Source organism: Dermacentor variabilis, chromosome 1 (genome assembly GCF_050947875.1).
Source record: "Dermacentor variabilis isolate Ectoservices chromosome 1, ASM5094787v1, whole genome shotgun sequence".
Lineage (NCBI taxonomy): Eukaryota > Metazoa > Arthropoda > Arachnida > Ixodida > Ixodidae > Dermacentor > Dermacentor variabilis.
Window position 1 is genome coordinate 209,383,074 of NC_134568.1, and position 22,595 is coordinate 209,405,668.

The window sequence follows — 22,595 nt, forward strand, 5'->3', positions numbered from 1 at the left end:
GAATCGATTTGAATCGGAATACATCCATGGGTACTTATAATTAAAGCTAGTCCTAGCCTATCGAGAAATAATATGAAACTACCGGTCACGCGTGTGATCCATAGGGCACTTTTGCCGCTGCAGTCTGACGTCAATGAATTGCTCCAGGGTAAGTAAACACGCGAACCAATTTTCCGCATTCGCCTTGGTTGCGCTGATGCGTTGTGTTGCTGTGTCGTTAGGGGTCGAGACGGCAAGCCACGAGAGTGACCCGACGACGCGGTCGCAGCGGATCATCCGGAGGTTGGCCGCCGCCATGCGTATAAACGCGTTCAAGGCCTCTCGGAACCGCGACCTGGCCCCGCTGCGCATCCTGCACTGCTTACCCACATATCGGAGCCCAGCACAACGGTCTCGTCGCTTTCGCTTTCCCGCAGGTGCATCTCATTACGCGCTTGAGCTGCGCAGGAAAGGCACTGGCGAGATTGTCACGTGAAGCTGGCCACCCGCACCACCTACCTCTCGTTCGCGTTTGATTCGGATGCTTTCCACCCTGACGCCGCTCTCGTTGCAACCGGCGAGCCTGGCACCAGGACTTTCTACGCGTCGACTCGCTGCGCAAAGGTGTCGAGTTACGTCGAGACGTCTCGAAAACTACTTTGCCAGTCTGTGTCTGCATGTAGCTCAACGTGCCGCAATGGATGCCCCGAGATCCGCTCGTGAGTCCGATTTTTCTTTCCCCATTTTCAGGGTGCGTATGCAAGCGTACTTCGCCGGATAACTATTTTTGGCTTGAGCTCGAGCGCCGAGATCGCTCCCCGTCGTGCTTATCAATAATACCTTCTGCTTAGTGCACGAGACGTGCGTCATCGATAGGACGACTTTCCAGATCGACGGCGCAACGCACTCGTGCTAGTGGGCTCACGGGGCAAACGAGCGTGCACCATGATGCGTCGACTGCACAGGAAGCTGCCGTTTGGAATCCGGCTGACGTCGCAGTTATGCCGCCATGTCGGGATGTTAGATAATACCTACTTTCCTCAGTCACATAATAAAAATTTGAAAGGCAGTAACGGTGAATCATGATTTGGTTAATAATAATAATAATAATAATAATAATAATAATAATAATAATAATAATAATAATAATAATAATAATAATAATAATAATAATAATAATAATACGCAGGAAAATGTTGAAATTGAATTATGGGGCTTAATGCCCAATGCGATTCACGCGCTCTAAGACACTGTAGCGCTTGTGTGTTGTTTGAAGAGGGGGAGGGGGTGAATTGACTTATACAGCCTGGAGTTCTTCAACTGACTCCCAAAATAACCATCGTACGCGAGCACCTTTGCACTCCGCGCCTCCATTGAAATGCGGCCACCGAGACTTCGTGCTGAGCAGCACTACGCCATAGACACTGTAATCCACTGCGGCGGGTTAAAAAAAAATGTGATACATTGAAATAGTATACAGGAATGGTCCACAGCACTACGACCTTTCGTGCAGAAACACGGCGACAGCCGTAGCCATAACGCCAGCTACAAGAAAGGATAGAAGGAAAAGCTATAGTATACTTTGGAATGAATAATACGACTCGCCATTATAGGTTATGCAGCGTTGTAGGCTATGTTTCCTGTTATCGTTGGTGTTTTCTGATCTTTGTGCACAAGCACATGCCGCACACTGCACCAGCTTTGTGTGGTGGTGGTGGTGATGATGATGATGATGATGATGATGATGATGATGATGATGATGATTTATTGGCATACCCTTCAAAATGGGGCGGTGAAAAATAGTCACCTAACCTGCTTGAGTTACTCAGGTGTGCTATACATGCTTTTGATCCTAGCATTTTTCTGTATGTCTCCTTAATCTTTTTTCTCCTTCTCAAAACTTCTCCATATACCTTGCACCGCTACCTATACTTGCAATGGATCATGTCGTATCAATATCTTCCCTTTTCCCCTGCCCAAAATACTCTAAACGTCTCTTGCTTATCTCGACTGCTGACCGGTTGATGCTTCCATCCACTTCACATACAGGTGCTTCTGGAAAGGGTATGTTACCTACGGGTCTCACCGGGTGAATCCCTTCGCATTTCATTAGGATGTGCGGATCGTTGCTGCAGCATACACATGCCTCAACTTGTTGCGACTATTTTCTACGGTATGCTTTTGTCCTTACCCAACCAGCTCGAGCCGCAAATAGCAAGGTACTACCTTTCGTGTTACCGTACAGATTTTCCCTTCTAATTTCTTTCTCCTCATTCCTGTAAATCTCCATGTTTTTCTTGTCTCCAGTCCGTGCATACAGTTCACTTTCTCTGTTTCTGTCACTTTCTTTTTGAAGACTCCTGGTTGTCTATTTACATCTTCAATTACCCTGTGCTTGGTTGCCAGCTTTCTTGACCTCTTCCTCCATTCTGTGTCCACGCTTTTCAGGTACAGATACTTGCGCCCATTTATTTTGATCCACGTTCCTGAGTCTTTCTTCAAAGCTAATTTTGCTCTGCGCTTCTTAGACTTCAAAAGAGGCCCAACCCATGTCACCCTGCACTGCCTAACTTGTGGTTTTACCGTGGGCTTCCAAAGCCAACCCACCGACTTATCTTTGGTTAACTTCCAACCCCGACAAGATATCCGATTTTAAGCACAGAATGGCATTTGCGAACGTTAGCTCTGGTACTGTTACTCATTTCCACATTCCACGCACCACTTCATATTAAGGCGGAAGCCTTAGGTGGCTCGTTGCAATGGCTCATACCCGAAAAAAGCGGCGTCTAGTCCAGTGACGCAAAAAAATAAGTGAAGCAAAAAATATCATCATCAAGAATGGCTCATACCCCCGTAAGCAAGCAAATATGCAATGACTGAATATGAATGAAGAACTTCACGCCATCTAAGGGGAGTTTTTTTTCGTTTGAAACACTTGCTCAATGGCATTAGTCAGCAGTACCTTGCTCTTTGGACATATGTTTTTGATTAGCGCGGTATTGGGATTTCATCGGGTCCTGCGGCCGTGTTATTAGGGGCATTTGCTTCTGCTTCAGAAACACCTCCATTTTCTTTTCTATGTTTTTTGAGGTTATTTACTTTTCATTCATTTTTATAAATTCTGATGATATTGATTGGTGTTTTGCGTTAGCATCTCTCCCAAATTAAGGTCAAACTTTTATGACCGCTACCCAGGCTACCTTTTCTATGTCCATCAATCATCATTTGATCTAGTCGTTCGTCAACCGTGTCTGATCGTAAAGCGTAGTCGATAAATAACATCCTGTTTGCGCATTGCCAGGTTACCTGCCCATGACACTTATTCTCCATGTTAACTACTATAAGGTTCTGTTCATTGCACAGATTTTGCACTAGAGAACCGTTGTAATCAGAACATCCGTCTAAATCCTCCATGTGCGCATTCATGTCTCCTATACTGATATCACCTGACCCAATTTCTTGAACTCATTGATAGCGCTTCTACCTTTGTATCCTGAGTGCGAGCGAGTTACTGCAAACATTGATGAAAGATACATTTTTTAGAAAGTAATTGCACTTTGGGGGCGTAATAGACATGTACACGGCATGAACGCCAAAAACTCCTTATCCCTCCCGCTGGCGTTTACGCGCTTAACCAGAACGACCATGGCAGATTTCAGGAGGCATTATGCTGCAAACAACACCTGTAGAAACAAACCAAACATCGAGACCTTGGTGAACCTGAATATGCAGATGTTTTTTAGACCATACATATTGTTCATAAAAAAGCTATAAGCGCAGCGAACATGGCATTTTTGCCGAGGAGACCCTTGGCGAGGTAGACATACTTTGGTGCTAATGGCATTAACTTCCGAAAATAATTATCACAAATTCAAACGTTAACTTTTTTATTGGTGCGTTGGGAGCAGTTGTTTAAATAGCGAATTTGGAGGCAGTCGCATTTTAATGCACCTTAATTTTTATGAACCTGAATATAGCATCTAATTCGACATATTGATCGCCAAATTCAAAGCTCAATCGAGGTAATATCGAGGCCCTTGCGACGCAGGTTGATTCCGCTCACTTCGGAGAAATTTAAGTATCTTTTTTCCACATTGTAGAGCGGCACATCCCCAGTGGCACACGCCTGGTTACCCCAGTTGGCGTCAAAGACGTTCATTTAAAGCGGCACACACATATATGGCACATACTCGGTGACCCAAGTTGGCATCGAAGAGGTTCATTGGAGACCGAGCACAGACCGAGTGGAACAAAAGCAGTAGGCGTCACTGGTTTTAATATTTAAACTGTAAACTCCTTAAAGACTATTTAAACTCTAAATAGGCGTCAAATGGTTTCTTCGAACAGCGGTGCCTTCCAAGTCCCGCATCTACAGTGACCCATGTCGACGTGAAACAGGTTCGTTGGAAAGCGGCACGTAAGTCCCCACTGCCACATACTCAGCGCCCCAGGTTGGTGCGACGCTTGGTTTCGAACCCAGTTCCCTCAGCACAGCAGCCCTATTCGCTACCCATTCGACCGTGGGCTACCCGGTGACCGTGGTAGGCGGGAAAATTGTTAGAGAAGACAAACATACACAGATAACCTGCCCTAACCTTAAGCCTAAGGAAGCTTTAACTCGGGTGTTCCTATATAAATACATGTAATAGGAGAATTCGTTTTTCTCGGTAACCACAGCACCAAATTTGACGAGGTTTGTTGAATTTAAAAGAAAAGTTTAAAATCTAGTGACAGTTGGTTTTCAATTTTTGATTTAGTCATAAATGTTTTATTAAAAATTGGTAAAAATCGAAAATTTTCAAGAAACGAAACTGTCAAGTTTAGAACTCTGCAACTCAGCAACGAAAAAAGATAATACAATTCTGTGAAATGCATCTAATAGCACATCTAAAGCGGACGAAATCGATATGTTACAGATGAATATCAAAAAAATTTAGTAATATGGAAATACAGCTTTTTCAGAACCCTTGTAAACAACGTAACAAATTCACATAAGATATAAAGTGACATATCTAATTTGTCCGCTTTCAATCATCTAATAGATGCCGTTTACGGAACCGCGATATCTGTTCGTGATGCAGAGCTATGAATTTGTAAACTTCGTGCTAGTATTTTTTTTTCAAACTTTCGAATTTTTGAAAATTCTTCTAACAAAATTCAGGACCTAAATCAAAATTCGGCTTCCAACATTCACTAGAATATACATTTCGCTCTCAAATTCAATAAATTTCAATAAAATCGCTCCAGGGGTTATCTCAGAAAAACGTTTTTGCGTTTTACATGTATTTGAATAGGCCGCGTCGCAGTTGGGCCCGAGCTAAAGCTTCCTCTTAAAAAGAAACATCCTGTAGGTAAGGAAAGTCGGAAAATCGGTCCGTAACACTCGGAAAGAGATTGAATCTCTGGAGTTGCCACAGTTATCCAAGAAGGAGGAAACGATCTAAGGAATCATAACTGATTTAATAGCTAGCATGAGCTAGATTCAACATGATTTCTGCTTGTCTCTGCACTAGAGTTATGCAGTATATGCTTACGAAAGATACTTGGAGCGTGTTTATGGTGGAAGTCTCCAGACTATAGGTAATGTATAGTTTTCAACTGCAAGATCTTCTGCGAATTCTCAGTTTATTTTTTCTATAACCGTTTAGGGTTAGCGCTTCACAAACAATTCACTCGACTATATATGATATAAGCAGAGACCAACACTTTAATCGAAATGTCTGTTTTTTCCCTTACGTCCTTATTATGCCTATTTAACATATAAGCATGAACTATGGATGTATAAACATTTCTGTGGCACTTTTATTATGCCCATAAATGCCTATTTTGATGTTGGTGCCTCTACTGAATTTTCAGAGCCTAAACGTGCCTTTTTTCCCACTGTGTTGTCCTACTTTTCTATTGTTTATGATGTTATCACTTGCTGGGAAACTTGAATGAAGACAGCCGATTGTTACTACAAGCACTTTGACGCTGTAAAGGCTGTTATTAACAGTTTTTCAGCAGACGAGAATAACGCTGTGAGAAGGGCTCAAACTGCGCTATACGATACACTGGAAGGTGACTTAGTATGCTTGTGCGCTCACTGCACATGTTTAGCCGACATGATCGAGAAACTTGAATGCTCAGGCGCAGCTCTAACTCGGAATGCGGGGCTCATTTTGGATGCTCAGGAAAGGTTCGCCACCATCCCCAACGAACATGCAGTTGCCCATATAGTTCGAAACATCAATCTCTCGGACAAAAAAAAAAAAAAAAAAGAAAACTCGACTTTTCGGTACCGAAAGATCTTTCAAAGGTTTTGACCGGCGACTGCAGTTTCAGAACGCATTGAATCTCCTAACGTCCCGAAATGCAAATGTGTGCCGCTAACTTCGGTGGTGAGCGTTCCTTTCCTGCATACACTTAAGTAATACACAGCGAAAGAAGGCGCAACTTGAAACCCGGAAATCTTGAGATGGTGCTTGTTTGTCACTGCTTTCACAATGTTTCTTGTGGTGTCTAGGCACACTAAATTTCATATAAATTTTGTAATGTACACCACTGGCCTCATTCCGCTTTATCTAGAAAATAAAAATGAAGTTCGCAAAACAGGAATTTAGAGGGCTGAGTTTCTTGGAAAATCGTATCTCAGATAATCACAGCAGAAGCTCTTTATAACTGAGCCTCTGCATGGGAGGAGAGGCTAGATGACAGTATTTGGCGCCTATATGCCTTAAATGGCAGCTTTAATGCCTGTTATCGGCGCCTAAAACACCATTTCTGAGTGCCTAAACATCTGATCTGCAGTAATCTCTAGTGCCTAAACATCCTATCTCCAGCCTAAAGAAGGAGAAAACCGCACGATTTCTTTTCTGAATGCTAGCAAGTTTATTGAACTGAAGGAGGGCGCAGACTCCTGGGTTGTCGTCGAGTAACTCTACTCAATGTTCATAACCGGAAATCGTTGCCACAACTAATGCGGCTTTCTTTGTCGTGGACAGCGCTATACGAGCCTCATTAGTCTATACCCTATACTTGATGAGGAATTCAAAGCTGCTATAGCGAAGTCGGGGAAAATGTGATGATGTTGAAAGCTACTTTGTATAAAAGCACTTACACCCTCAACGACAGAATAAAATTCAAAGATGCCCTTCGCACTCCATAGATCTTAAGGAGTTACTTTCTTTGTAAGTCATAATCATTAAAAAAAACGCCTATACTACACCCTTAATTTGCGCAAGTTTGTCAGACTGGCATACACGTGTACAGAGTGTACGAGTGGAAAAGTGTATGTTGGGGACGTAGATATGCATAGTGCGGTAGAACTTCACTCTATGCACAAATATTTTTTTTGCGCATTTTGTAGCCTATCTTGTCCCCTAACAACAATCGTCATCAATCTCGCGTATACTATACCTTCTTTATTTAACGCTCTAAGCTCGCTATATACTTTCCTGCCAGGAACGCTTTGCCACGCTGATACGCGCTTGCCATTCGTAAATTGAAAGTAGCGGAGCCGCAAAAAGAAAATACAGGCAAGATAGACGACGATTATTGTTGGAGAACAAGATAAGCCCCAAATGACTGAAATTTTCTGTTTTTTTTTCTGTTTTTTTGTATGTAACCACTATCATTGTATATGAATATTGGATCATTGTATTTTAACACATCATTGTGTGAAAAAGAATGCTCAGTATAAAGTGAAACTGAAATCGATAGCCATGCTGAATGATTTCTACCAGCCTGTCGATGGTATACTAAATCAAGAATTACGCGTTGCTCACCACCCGGAGTATGTAGACCATAACAGATTTGATAAATGCGCGTATATATATGGCGGCACAATTATAGTACAAACTACAAAGCACACAGGCGGTCACCAAGCCGATCCTGGGTGATCTGCAAGATATGTCTCTGAGGGTGTGGTTTCTTGGTAGCCTGCGGTAAAATATGGTAAGCTTGGCAATGATGTAGTAGATATGGTAGGAAAGAACCTTGAGAAGGAGCTAAGGATCGTGGAGCGAGCGATGGAACGATAAAATGTAAGCGTAACGTTAAGGCACAGGGAGGTAACGGTACGGATGTGAGGCCAAGTGGGAGTAGTTGATTTCCTGATAGAGGGAGGAAGAAATTGAGTATGACAGAACGTGTAATGCGTAGAGTAGGTATACATATCCTACTATTAGAGTAACGCAATGGGTGCCAAGGCAAAGGAAGCGCAGTCGAGGACGGCAGACGACCTAGGTGCATGGTGTGATGAGACTAGAACATTTGCTATCATGGGATTGAGTCAGCTGAGGGGAAAATTATATACCACTGGGTGAGGCCTTCTCCCTGCAGAGGACATAGATTAAGATGATGAGGATGATGGTGATGCGGGGGCGGTATCTCTTATGACGTCATGCAGATTAAGTTGTGTGCAGGGTCGTTTTGTTTGTTGTGATTGGTTGTCTTGTGCGCGTAATAACGCTAACATTTCCCTTAAAAGACATGGTTGAGGCCGTAGTGGTAAATGTGACGATATCGAAGTCAAGCCTACATCGTGAACTCGATGCAAATATGGGCGCAAGGTACCTTTCCTCTAAAAACCACAACTTAAAAGTACGTATTCCGACAGTGCACAGCAAAGACAAACTAGAATAACAACAAGACAAGACAAAATACTACAGAAAATGGGGCATAAGTTGCAACAAAACACGACGAAGTGTCATATTTCGAATGACCACTGTTTCTTCTTTCATATGAATATCATGACGAAAATCCTCTTTAAAAAATCGGCGGGTCTCACGCATATGTGGGAATAGGTTATAAGTGAAGTTTTCTTGGATGTTTACTGAAATGTCTTTCCTTCTCCTCCTTCACTTCTACTTAGCTCAACGCTCCTCGCTCAGTGCTTTCTCTGGTCCCATTTTATTCACTTCTCTTCTTTCTTTGCACTAGGCAGCTGCTGTTGCCGGCTTCGTCACTTCTGCCTAGCCGACATCAATTTTTTTTTTTGTTGCCGACTACTTCGCTGCTCTATAATTCAACGCTCCTTGCTCAATGCACGCTCTGGTTCCAGTCGGTTCGCTTCGCTTCTTTCTCCACACTCTGATTTTGTTGACCACCGTTCTTCACTTCGGGCCTCTTGTTCTTCTTGTGTATTCGGGCACCTACCCAGTGGCACAAGCTGTCTATTTGTGCAGAATACGGTGGCCCAAAACGTTATATAATCGGCAGAACAGCAGCAGCCAGCACTCGCAAAGTGGGGAGAAGAGGCAAAGAAAGCTTCGCTTTAATATAGAAATATTGAGAAATGCTACAAAAGTTTATTAGGTGACGGGAGACTTTTCCCAGTATGACACAGGAAGTAATTTAATACTGAAGGAAAATAAACATAAACGATGGGGCCGCCGTAAAATGGGGCACTGTTTTGTTTTTCGATCGAGTTTCTTACCATATATATGTTTGTTTTCTTCGTACCCTCTCGTCTCGTAATTATTGCAATACGAGACGTGTTACTCTATTAGAACGACAGAAAGCTGAACTAGTTGGTAAGGATTCATAATGCAAAAAAGGATAAGGCGTGCAGACACGGATACAATAGAAAAGAAGTGGACAACATGGATACTGACTATCAACTGAAGGAAGCACTGAGACGAAAAAAGAAAGAAGACACAAAACGCATCTGCGCATGCTCTGGAATGGCAGCAGCATGCGTCAATCGCGTACACGTGCCGGTCTGCGTGAGAGGTAACTGTTAAGGCATTTAATCTCTTCCGTATGTAAGGTAATCGAAGGCTGACTCACGCACGCACTTCCACCATTATTGATATGCCATGCATGCAGGCACGTACCCAGGATTTTTTTTCGAGGGGGGCCCAACACAAGGTAACTTTCTATGAAAATGAGGGGGGGGGGGCTACCTTTACTTGTACAAACGTGAATAATGCCTACCGTACTCCATACAGACATGTAAACCCACAAAAGAGAAATGAAACAAGGTGTATCTCACAGTTACGCCTGTGAGATGCACCTCTCCTTTACTTGACAAACAAGGAACCACATCAAATGGACTCACTCAGGAAAGAAGCGCATGAAGAACACTGCCAAGAACAAACAATAGAAAGCCTAAAATAAAAATTTCTAGTAGAGTTTTTTCAATTAGGCCTGGAAGAATTATAGAGAAATATATATTTGCGGAATAATCATAGTTCTTTCGAGTCCATCATTTACTGCTTTACCAAGTGGCAAAACCGACTCGTATTCTTATTTAGGAAGTTCCGTAACGATGCATGGCGGCCGGTCCGGTACAACCGCGTAGAGCGCCGGACGCTACGGTTCTAGACGTACTGCGCCCTCCAGGGAAGGTTAGAAAAAAAATAAAAAATACATAAGCACAGCAGGGAAGGGGCTACGTCAGGCGGCTCTACTGATAAATGTAGATGCATCATTCAAAATACACGGAATCATTCCCCACTTCCGTCGGCGTTTTCTAATCACTTCCTTTCTTAAATAAAAAGATGTTGATCCATAAATATTTTCATAAACAACGGTTACATTTCTTAATTTTCGCTTTTCCTTCCTGTTTGACTGTTGCCTCGGCTCTCTCCCTTAGAAGATCGCGCAATTTCTGAACTCTTTGTGACTCTTGTTTCCAGTTGCCAATTGCGCGAAAAGTGCTGCACAATTAGAGAAAAACCAGACGAGGTAACGGGTGACATTCATATTGCTTATGTGTTTAGCGGTTATATTGCAGGGTTTCATGACGGACGCTGTTTCGCATGATCTTATTTTCCACCTTTCAAACCCGTATCATAGGTATTGTTAGGATCGGCCTGCAGCTATTTCAGCCCGCTGCACGTGTTCCGATCCAATCGGGACGGTGGCGAATTTCAGAGAACTGCGGATAACTGGCAGCCACGCGGCGAGGGGTCAGCTCAGGGAAGTTCTCGAGGGGAGGTAATTGGCGGAACCTCCCCATGCGCTTTTCGAGACACCAGACAATGGGATAACCGGACGCGCCACCCGGGACGGCTCCGAGTTCGACGAAGCAGGCTTTGTGCGCAACACGACAACGCCGCCCTGTTCTGCTATGAGTGGGCGAGTTGCCGCGGGAACGTCGTCGCAGGCTCCTTCCCACGCGCCGACCAAGACGCAAGACAATGTGCTACTCGGACGCGCAACCCGGGTAGGCTCACAGTTCTACGAAGCTCCTCTGACGTCGGCTTCGGACCATTACACCTGTATGTGTGTACGGCACGTGTATGTGAGCCCTCCTCCTCCTCCAAAAGGGCGGGTCATCTTCAATGACGTCGAACTATGACGTCGAGCAGAGTGCTTATAAGCAGCGATTGTCGGCTGCTAGAGTGTGCTCGTTGTCGTGCTCGAAATGTACTCGTGAGCTGTGTGCTCGTAAGCTGTTTGCTGCATGCTCGTCTTGCGGGCTCCATTTGGGAGTCACACTAGACTGTCGATGTATCTCATGTTCAACTGTAAATAACATGTAAATAAATCCTGCTCTCCTAAGTCCCGACGAAGAGTCAAGCTCCTTCCTACAGCTACGACTGCCAAGGGGGGGCCCGGGGAGGCCCGGGCCCCCCTTGGGTACGTGCCTGCATGCATGCTTCGACCATAAGACGCGTATCTTTATTCCTATGTCTGTGCAATATCGCGCATTCATCTAACTCAGGTGTGCAGTTACAATCTTGGCAGTCTTGGCAATGTAAGGAAAGATTAGAAGGCGATTCACCGGTTAACGACCTTTTATGTTCCATTAGTCGGCGTTCGTGTTGTCCACTTCTCTTCTCTTGTGTCCGTTCTGCACGCCTTACACCCTTTCTTGCATCATGTATTACTGTAATTGCGCCATAGCACTTTCACTAGTCCGGGCCCGCGTATTCACGAAACCCATGCAAGAATACGGATGTCTATGAGTTCTTTCAGTTTTATCTGTTTTTGATTGTGTATTTGCGCGAACTTATTTATTAAAAATATACTAGAGGGGAGCAACGTTTCCGTCCTGCGGTTACAGCTTGTTTGTAACTGTCGCCACAGGTGGGAGGGCCCCCCTCCGTTTCTGTCTTTGGTCCTCTGTTCCTAAGTGTGAAGATGCATACTTGAATAAAGTATTCAAGATTCGATATATTGTCCTACGCAAATGCCGCACACGGTCGCTGCGGCGACCGTCTCGCTATAGTGTGCCGATATCCGGCCAATCGGGAAACTCTTTTACGCCAAAAGGGCTCGTATTCACAATAACTTATCTAACGTAAGCGACGCTCGCTATTGGACAACGCCACTGAGATTGCCTCGTTATTATGCCGATCGGCGTCATGAACGGTGATCGCCGTACAGATCATCGGCCAAGGAGACAACGCAATTAAAATCTTCTCTTACGCAAGAGAAGTTTTGTGAATACAGGCCTTGATGTTACAGGAAGTTTACCGTTCTGAACAATCATCCATTGTAAGGGTACTCCATAGTGTGAAAAACGCCTTTTTTAATATGTGTGAGGACGTGAATGTGGCACGTTGGTGTTGATGCATGTGTGTTCGACCCTGGCAGCCTTGTTTGTAGCTGTTTTGTTCTGGCAAGTAATGCAACGCCATTGCGTCAAACATTTCTTCTCTAAGTGAGAAATCCCTGCTAGATTAAGAGGACTACCTGTAGCCAAGGTTTCCAGCTTAGTACCGGCGCGAGCATGCTTTGTTTCGAACTTGTCAAATACATATGTTCGTTCGTCCCAGCATGAACTATGTTAATTTTTTGTCATTATCCCCTCCCCCTCTCGTTTCTCCCTTCCAGCGCATACCGCCTCTATTTCCTCTTCACCCCGTGCAGGGTAGCCAGCCAGGGAAAATTATTTTTAAAATTTCCGTTTTTTATTTCTCCCCTTCCTCTCCTTCTTCAGCAACAACACGCTTCTAATTTCTTCGTGAAGAGCGAGATAAACTGTGGTAATCAAAGGGTCTTGAACGCGCTGTTTTCGTCCATGCTCTTCTAGAAGACGTCGATACTTGCTTTTTACATCCTTGTGTGTAAAAAAAAAGAAAAAGAAAAGCTTCTGCATGTTTCTGCTTCGTGCCAAGTATGGCAGTGGTTGTAACAAGGTACAAAAAAGTCGCAAAAAAAGTTCTCTGCGTGTACAAGCGCAGTAACATATGCTATACTGGGCATGTAAAACAGGATTTTGATGGCAACGCAGGTTTCAGGAGCTCTTCGCAAGATTCAAGGCGTGTTCCAAGGCGGACGTCTGACTCCGAGGAACAGACGCCCCCGTGTGTGCCGAAGCACGCCCCTACTGCATCCCCGTCAAAAAAGAACCGACCCAAGAATTTGAAGGTAGCCTTCGAGAGTGTGGATGTCGACACAAGGCTGAGCACTTTTCATTCCGAAAATGGCAGTGCTCGCTTCAGGACACCGCCGTCCAGAGCACATCGACTGGAGGAATTCAGCCATGTGCCCACAGGTGGGTTACGGATGTCCTTTGTTCGCACGCTCTGACACCGCCGTAGTAAGCAACGATTGGCTGCTGGGTTGCAGTGATGTCTGACTCACTGCCCTCCGCGTTAAATCTGCGAATGGCGTGCCGCATGAGTACAGCGGACCTCCGACATGATCAAACGACCATCGCTGGCGCGCAGCACCGACAAGCTCGTTGTGCAGAATACATGAGACAACATATGATAACGCATTCTGTGCATGGCATGTACTTTGACCAGAGCTACTTGAACAGATGTTTTCCGGAGCGTTACGATATAAGCATGGCGGTGTTTGTCAGACGAACTAATAATAGTTAAGCTATCCATTCCTTGGTCCTATGATTCATAAAAGACACCATTCCTTATTGCTTGGCTCTCCTTAAATCAAACCTTCTGCCCACACATGCGTCAAATAGTGTACGTGTGCTCCGTGTGAGAAATACACAATAAACTTGCTCACGCAATAACAGTACGGGCTAGTACTGTACCACCGTATAATTCTACGTACAAATTGTTTTGCTTATACGACGGGACGTGACTCATGGTAGTGAAACACCCATTTCATGACATCTCTTTTCAATAACGCCCCTCCTCCCCCCCCCCCCCAAATAAAAAAGGAAACCTTATTGGGGTCGGCAGGGAGGTTGTTTTACATATGAACAAAGAAAGTGATGCGCTATTTATTAGGTGACATCATGCACTCGCATCCGTACGTACATGTTTGCGCAGTTAACCGAATTGCAGCCTGAAAACAAACATGACCAGTGCACCTCGCGAACTCATCTGTGGATGTTCGACGCACGACATGAGAAAAATATCGTAAACTGAAAGAGAGCGTGCCTGCTTGATTCTTAGTTGAAAATTGGCAAAAAGAGGAGCTGTTTAAAAAAATAGATCTATAGAAACGTTGCAGCAAAGGGGATGGGCGCTAGGAGCAGACACAACATCGGTTCAATTTCATCGTTAATGGTACCGTTCGAGGCAGTCCCTCATGCCCGTAAGGGCATGATGGACTGCTTTATGGTCCATGGTCTTTTGGTCCCATGAGGGACCAAAACCTTACGGTATTGCGAACAATCAACAACATAATTTCTTCCATAATTACCTAAACCAAAATTCTGTACATGCATCATGCATGGAGTCGAGACGCCGTGCGATGATTAACAGTGGGCGAACCAGGAAACCCTTATACAGGAGTTAAGTTTCGACAATGGGACTTTTCTTCGTCAGGACCAGTCTCTTTGTCGAAACTTTGGTTACAAACTGAGGCTTCTCTTGTTTGTCTACTGCTAATCAATTTAGGCCTCCATGATCACACGACTTCTTTACCTTGACGGTCATACCGTTTCCGCTGCGAACCAAAACGAGTGCTTTCTGCACTGTTAAGGAAAGGCTCAAAGAGGCCCAGTTTTGTACATAGGCACTGCACAGACTGCAGCTGCAACGTATGGGTCATTACGCGGCCATGACTCTGCAATCACGCATAAAGCTACGCGACCATTGCGTTATATATCTATGTGCTCTTGCGTTAAGCCTTGCAACCATTTTGTGAATAGATGTGTGCGCGCACACACTCGCGGTAACGTCGCTGAACCGCAGCACGACGTTTACGTTCAGTAAAAGACACTGTTTCCCAAAGCTTACAATTGGCAGACAAAATCTTCAGCAGACAAAACCTTTCATGCACGGGGCGCCCTGTTGCTCCCAACGTACTACGATGTAGATCAAACGAGTCGCGGGTAAAGTGACCACTTACGGAGCGCTCAGGAGGGCGCTCCGTAAGTCCTCCGTAGTGGGAGGAAAACTTTAAGCCCGGAGACAGACAGATGTTGTATGTTGGAAAATGGAATATTGTACTCAAGACCGTCGGATGCTGATACTTTCCTGATGGGCGCCGATGTGTGACCAAATTAATGGGTGTTTTGAGTAATGGGTGTTAATGAGATTTTCCTTGTAGAATAATTTCTTATTAAATCGACAAAGACTATTTGAAAATAATAATTTGCGACATCGAATCGGGTAAAGGGCCGCCATTTTATAGCGCTGTCTTCAGCTCGATTCTATGCCACTCTTACCATCCATCGTTCAAGGCCGGCGGATCCCACTGATAACGCGGGCGGAACGTCGCTCTGACCAATTGACGAAGCGCGAACAGTACGAAAAGGAATAGCATCGGAAAAGGCATCGCTACAAGATCGTGACTAAGAATGGTTCCGGGCAGGAAAACAAACAATCGCAGAATGTTTCAAAGGAAAAAATGATGGCTCTGCCGCAATCGGGGGTATATATGCAAGCATGAAATGGCTACAGGCAAAGCAGATTGGTTGGAGATGATACTAGCCTTAATATTAAGATGCATATAGTGCATGCTCACAACGGCGTGGTGTGGTGTGCACACCACACCACAGCATACGAACCTGTTTCGAACTAAATCTCATTGCAAGGGCCCTATAACAAAACTATTCCAATATGTTTTTATTCCAATCTCCTGACGTCAAATGTGCGTAACCACCGACGCATTCATCGGGCGGTCACCCGCAGGGTTGTCTCAACAGACCAATCAAACGCTCTCCTCGTTCATAGGATGTCACTTTTGTTTGCTTGAAAAACAAATAACATTGCTACACTGAGCGGCTTGGCTTAACTAATTGGTTCACAAGAGGCGAGGAGCACGCTCAAGCGGAGAGGGATTCGATTGTGCTGAGCCACTGCGCCGAAAATGGATAACAGGATGAAGAGGATGGTGCCGGCGTCTGTGATTGGTCCGTTTTCCCTTACTTAGCTTACGGCGGCTCGTCGACAGTTCCGGCGGCATGCAACGGAAGCTTAAGAATGATGCTAAAACGGATCCTCAGCAAAGAAGAGTTGGCAGAACGAGAGCGTAAACATGCCGAAAGTGCTCGAAAACGTTACACTGCCACGCAAAACGTTTTATTGTACGCAAATAAACCCATGCTCTCCGGCAGGTGCGAGCAGCCAGTGCCTGAGCGATCGGCGGCAGCCATCTTTTATTCCTTCCGGAACGGGGCAGGCTGCGGCTATTCAGAAAAAAATTCAGTTTTGTTCGGCATATTAATGCATCTTTAACGCGTTCACGTCACTTTGACGCGGTGAGTTCTTGTGGTTTTGTGACGTTGCGTGACAGGTAGGTGAAGTGTGAAGTGGGTGCAGCCCGAAAACTTTTGACCAATAGCCGAGGGCTAATGTCGAAAAGGCATCGAATCAGAAATAACTATTTTTCGTTTGTTCGGTCAAATCATGCATAATCAGTGTGTAGACGTAATATCAGATGGGGAACTAGCGTGGTTTTCGTGACGTCGCGTGACAGACAGGTGAAGTGGGGGTGGTCCAAAAAAGTTTTTCACCAATTGCAGAGGGCTGATTGCAGAATTGGAATAGAAAAGTTTGGGATAGTTTTACGTTATAGCGCCCCAAGTGTCGTCTCGGCCAAACAGCCGTCCGCAGCGCGCCGGACGCTGACGGCTTGCTCACGCAGCGTGGCGCCATCTCTCTAGCCGGCGCAAAAGCCACGCCGCGGAACTCACGGACCCCTTGTGTTGAACAAGCAACCCTGTCTCAGCGCCAAAAAATGACAACAAAGTGCATGGTACCCTGTGTCTGCTTTTGAACGTCGCCTATAGGAAATGACAAATAAAACTTCAGCGTACTAGGAGTTACAACTTGAGTTATATTGTGAACAAACTTTAGGAAGAACTCGGAAGCAATATTTTTTGTAACTTGTTTGGGCGGTAACTAGCGTATGTAATGCGATCCTGTACAAAAGGTTGAGGGCCAGAAACCGCATTTTCTGAAGTTTAGACTGGTTGCCCGAATGATCTCGTTCTGTTCTCGCAACTTGCTCGGATGCTCTTGTTTGACTGCCCGGATAACAGCTCTGGCTTTTGGTTCAAGGTCATTTGAAGGTTGCCGACAACGGGAGCTACACGCATTTCATGTTTAAAAAACAGTGAAGTTAAGTATACGTAGCTATTTATGACGGTAACACCCTATTTCTCAGCTTTGTACCTAATATGACGATCCACACGAAGTCCGTCTCAAATATGTCTGCGTGAAGAGAATGTCTCCTGCCAAAGGAAGGCAGTGTGTACGCAAAGGAATCGCCACCTAAGCTCCAGTTTCATGCGCTATTTTCTTTTTCTTCAGTCTTATAAAAGCTATTCGTAGCACAACTTTTTCTCTGTCTCCTATCGCATAAGTCAAGCCCCGCAAAACAGGTGTGGGAACACCTGTTTTGCGGGGCTTGACTTATGGGTACAGGTCCTCACACAAAAATTGACGGTCACCGAAGAGTCCTTACGTGATTTGAATGCGGAAGCATTTTGAAAGCTTTAATTGGTTACGTCCATGATATGTGACGTCATACATTGTCATGTGTCCTTCACAACTCTAACTTAATCCACCTTGCTCTAATGTGTACCAACCTTAATCCACCGTAATCCAGTTTAATCCACCTTGATTCACTTTAATTCACCTTCATTCACTTTACTTCATCTTAACGTAACGTCGCAGCCAGATTGCTGCAACGTTACGTGTGCAATATGACGCACGCATTAGGCACACCTTTAGTCAGCCAGAACCGTGGAGCCGCCTAGGCGTCGAATGTACGGAACCTTCTTTTCAAATCCATTTATTTACTTTGTTTGCAGGCACCTGCCTGAGAAATTCGACGTCAATCCGAGCATTTTTGACGTGTTTTTACTCTTTGCGCCGTCGGCCAGTTTGGCGCCATCGCTTGATCACGCCGAATTTTGTGCCTCGCGGGACATATAATGCTTTCGCATTAATAAACGCTAGCGCCTTCAACTCAATTCCAGATGCGTTGCGTTGCCACTGGCTTCTATCCTGGTCCCGCGCACTCTTTCCGTACAGCACTGGTGTCTTTTGAAAGCCAAGAACAGACCTACTAGATCACACCGGTTGACGGGACTGCACGCTCGTGTGATGGCGGTCTTAGACACCGGGTAAAGCAGAGACTGTCCCGTTTGGTCGCCACCACAGGTCGCAGGAGAGGGGTGGCGTCGGCGGAGCCTTCTCCGCGGCCCAGCCGACGCGCGTCGGTCTCCTCAGCGGCCAGCGACGACGGCTGCTACCGGCGCATGGGAGACGTGGTGTCGAGGCGCACGTTCCCCACCGTCGAGCCACTGGTCGGCGACGCCGTGTACGCCAATGTTCCCCTTCTGGTGCGGGGAGACGAGCCAGCACTTGTCCAGGGGTCGCCCGCTGGCTCTTCGAGGGAGTCGGTCGGCTCGGCGCACGTCTACGGCCATCGAGGTATTTGCGGCGGGGAGAAGTCGCAGTGAACTCTGCTTTTGTGCGTCGCGAGGGTGCTCCATGTTGTGTTGACGTTTACAGAGAGCCCGCGGCGGAAGAATATTAAAAGCAGTCGGTCGCTGCACGTGGAACATAGCGGAAAATTAACTGTTTTCTTTTATTGAACTGTAGAAATAATCATGGATTGGGGTTATGATTATTCCTGAAGTTCAATAACACCAGTTGGTCTTCCGTATATGCATAAATTTACATATACACGTGCACCAGACAAAGTCGTCGAGGAAACAATGGCGATTGTTACAACGTTTCGTCTTGTCCAAAACGTCGGAATAAATTTCGACTTCTTTTTCTTCTTTCCAGCGTTGTCTTGCTCAACTATCAATTACGGTTTCCAAGAAATTATCGTTCCATTACGAGTAGCCTCCCCTATTTTGGAGGTCCTAGAATTGGCTAGAAAACGGTGCTCCCATTCGATTTGACGTCATCGACGGGAAGCAGACAGGTTGCGGACATAATTAAATGTTGACTTTCTTGTGCGTGCGTACCTGAATGTCCAAAATATTTAGTCAGGAGTTTAATGTATTCAATCGGAGCAGGACATTTATACAGCGTCCGCAGTAGGGACCTTTCTGTTTTTTCGCCGGCCAGTGGGGGAAACCGAGCGCACTGCCCGTCGTGGGGTGTCGAGGCTATCGCGTTACCAAGACCGTGCCTAACTTTTTGTCGCGCATTTAGGGGAACTTTACGAATTTCACGTCACTTTGCCTTTATAGTTATTGACCGTTCGCTTTTGCGGCGCCAAAATGTTCCCTTGTTTGTTTTCTCTCTGTGGTCATTATTTAGTTTCATATTTTTATTTTGCACAAGACACACCTGGCGACGTCAGGGGTCGCATTCACAATGATATCGTTCGTAATGTCTGACTTGTCGACTGCCATCACTAATATATATATATATATATATATATATATATATATATATATATATATATATATATATATATATAGAGAGAGAGAGAGAGAGAGAGAGAGAGAGAGAGACGAGACGATAGGCAGAGAGGTTAACCAGAGTAACTATCCGGTTAGCTACCCTGCTAATAGTATGTTCGCTGTCACTACTGGACAGCTTTTGTTCTTACAAACTTAACTAGCGTAACAATCACTTGCAAATATGGACCCCGATTGTTATTACATCACGAGTGTTCTAATTGCTGTATGAAGGCCTCGTCTTTATTAGATTTGCGCGAAGCAGCGAGAGCATTCTCAAATTGTCTCGATGACAGCCGGTTGATCTATAGAATGCACAATGAGGCCCCAAAATAGGGGGCTGATTATTTAATTATTGTTACCCGTGCCATTAGACCGCTGACAATGTTGCCACTATCGCTACCGTCAAGTTGTAGGTACATTTACGTTCAAATGTGTGCGTGGAGGGGAGGGGGGGGAGGGAGAAGGTTGGGACTGACACGTCATGTTGGGTCCTCAAATTATAGTGAAATGCAACGAAATCGTGCCAAATGCTTTCTCGTTCAATAATCTGTGGCAGTATTCACAGAGCATTTCATTATGAAGAGCTATCTCTGATTGGTCGTTTGCTTTGCTAGCCAAATCATCCTCAATTGCAAAAAGCCTGCGTCCGTTCTCACGAATCTCTCTTGCTTATGAACAAGGAAAACACGGGGAAGGCGGCAGATGGAAATTCAAGACGATGAGCAAAACGAGAACAAGGTGAAAGTAGGGGCCAACGTTTCGACAACTGGACTTGTCTTCTTCAAGGCCTTGAAGAAGACAAGTCCACTTGTCGAAACGTTGGCTCCTGCTTTCACCTTGTTCTCATTTTGCTCATCGTCTTGCTTACGAACAATGGCATTTTGCATCCGTAGCTCAGCTCGCTGTAATATGACGACTCTTATCGTTCAGTTCCCTTTTATTCTTATCCACTGGACCAACTGCCAAATTCTATAGCGATATATGCGGGCCATGTTATTGAAGAAGAGCGAAAAAAAAGTTGAGGCCCTGTTCTAGAGACTGAACTCCCCTCCTCTACATACTTCCTAGTTTCCATTCGGTAGTCAAATGTATGCAACGCAAAAAGGAAACATGTTGAATTTGAATGATGGACGCCAAGAACGAACATTAATGTGCCTCTTCTAGGATCTGCGGCCCCGCTGATTCCGTCAAAGAAAGACGTTTCCAGGCCGAAGTTGCGAAACCGCGATTCTGAAATGGGGGCTGCAGTTCCTGCCGACAAGCCTACGAAAGTCTCCAAGCCAAAGCCCTTCGATTTCCTGCCGTGGTGCTTGTGCTCCAAAGGTACGCTGAACCTAATGTGTACTACGTCTTCATTGTCGTGCGAAAATATTTTTCGCGTCACAGCGAGACATGAACGTGTTGATATCTACTGTACATGACTTCAGCCCATCACCCCCGGTACATTGTGTGCAGTTAACTGACAGCAGCGCCTTCTTCGACGAGACTGTTACGTTGCCACTGAGGCTGATCAAACCTTAGTGCGGTTTCAGCAAGTGTTACGAGATCGTGCCACTGTGCAGGGAGCACTGGGCGCTCAAGCCTGCCGTACGGAAAGCCGCGTCAACGATCACGACTGCCGGCTGTGGCCGAGGAGGCATCGAGGCGCAACTCGACTGACATCGGGACACCCGAGGGTGAACTGGGCTTCCTGCAGCACCTGTGCCTATGTGCAGTGTGCCGCGCCCAGATGCAGTCCTGTCAGCTTCTAGCGCAGCTCGTGAGTGAAGCCCAAGGCGCCGCCGGTGAGTGATGGTGCGTTTTCAGGGGAGGCACACTGATACACTTGCGCCTATAAGGAACATGCGCAGTTAGTTTTAGTGTACGTGCAGCGCAAAGAAGGGAGGGGAAAATTCACCAACGATTACCATACTCCCTAATACGAAATTTGAGCGCAACTCTATACGTGTTTTAATTACGCGATGTATATTGGCTGGCGCAGACAATCTGTCTAGTGCGGAACATTGCAAACGGAGCGAAGTGTGGCGCGAATGCCTCGCTAATCAGGAGATCGCGAGACGGCAGCGCATAGGTGACGCGTGGGCGCGATTCACAGCAGCCACCACAGAGAGACCACCGCTCATGCAGCGCTTTGTTTCCATATATGGTATTGGTCGACGCGGTTGCTGCATGCCACCGGTGGACAGACGACGGCGTGCTACTCTGGCGCCATCTTGTAGCGGTCGTCGCCGCAGAACCCATCTTTCGCGGCACTACGCTTTTCTTCTCACGCTTTCGCGCATCCTCTTCCACTTTCATCCACGCACTCTCTTCGCTATCGCCGTCTTTCATCCCCCGCTGCGCTTGGTGTTCGCTCTTTAATCCTTCGCTGTGCTCGTTCGCTTGGTTACACCGAGGGACGCCGACGCTAAACGCAGGAACGGGCGCCTGAGAGCTGCGCTCTAAAAAAACAGTAACTTGTCGCACAGAAATACTGTGTTCCTTCCTGTCGACGCATTGCGGTCCTTCTTTAACTATTCGTCTGCGTGCTATCGCGCCCCTTTCAAAGGCGTCGAATAAATGAAGTTTGCATGGGGCGACTTCAACGTGTTTCCTCTACCTAATTCGACAATAAAGGGGCACAAACGGATCTTTCTCGTTCTGTGGCCACGTACTCTACATTTGTAGCAAGGTTGCTGAGGAAAGGAGACAGCGACGAACATATTTATCTGTACTCGACGGCTGAGACTGGCGCGACACGACAAAACCGATGAGCGAGGCATCAACGTCAGCTTTGCTTTTTTTTCGTTTGCACCCTGTTAGTTGCTTGGTCTCTGAATGACAATCACGGGAGGCGGTCACGGCTGATCGCTTTTAGCTCCTTTTTTGCTGTCAGTTATGACTAATACCT

The 22,595-nt window shown here is 45.7% G+C and overlaps 1 protein-coding gene across 1 annotated transcript in view; it reads left to right on the top strand.

Annotated features, from left to right (window-relative positions):
• The first annotated feature begins 559 nt into the window (after positions 1 to 559).
• The window catches only part of LOC142591875 (annulin-like), a 109,474-nt gene continuing 87,438 nt past the window's right edge, over positions 560 to 22,595 (top strand). Inside the window, exons 1-5 of the mRNA XM_075703963.1 lie at positions 560 to 698; positions 13,148 to 13,411; positions 18,444 to 18,716; positions 20,870 to 21,028; positions 21,268 to 21,489. Of these exons, the coding sequence (XP_075560078.1) occupies positions 677 to 698; positions 13,148 to 13,411; positions 18,444 to 18,716; positions 20,870 to 21,028; positions 21,268 to 21,489 (940 nt within the window). The 5' untranslated portion in view covers positions 560 to 676. The remainder of the gene's footprint in view (positions 699 to 13,147; positions 13,412 to 18,443; positions 18,717 to 20,869; positions 21,029 to 21,267; positions 21,490 to 22,595) is intronic.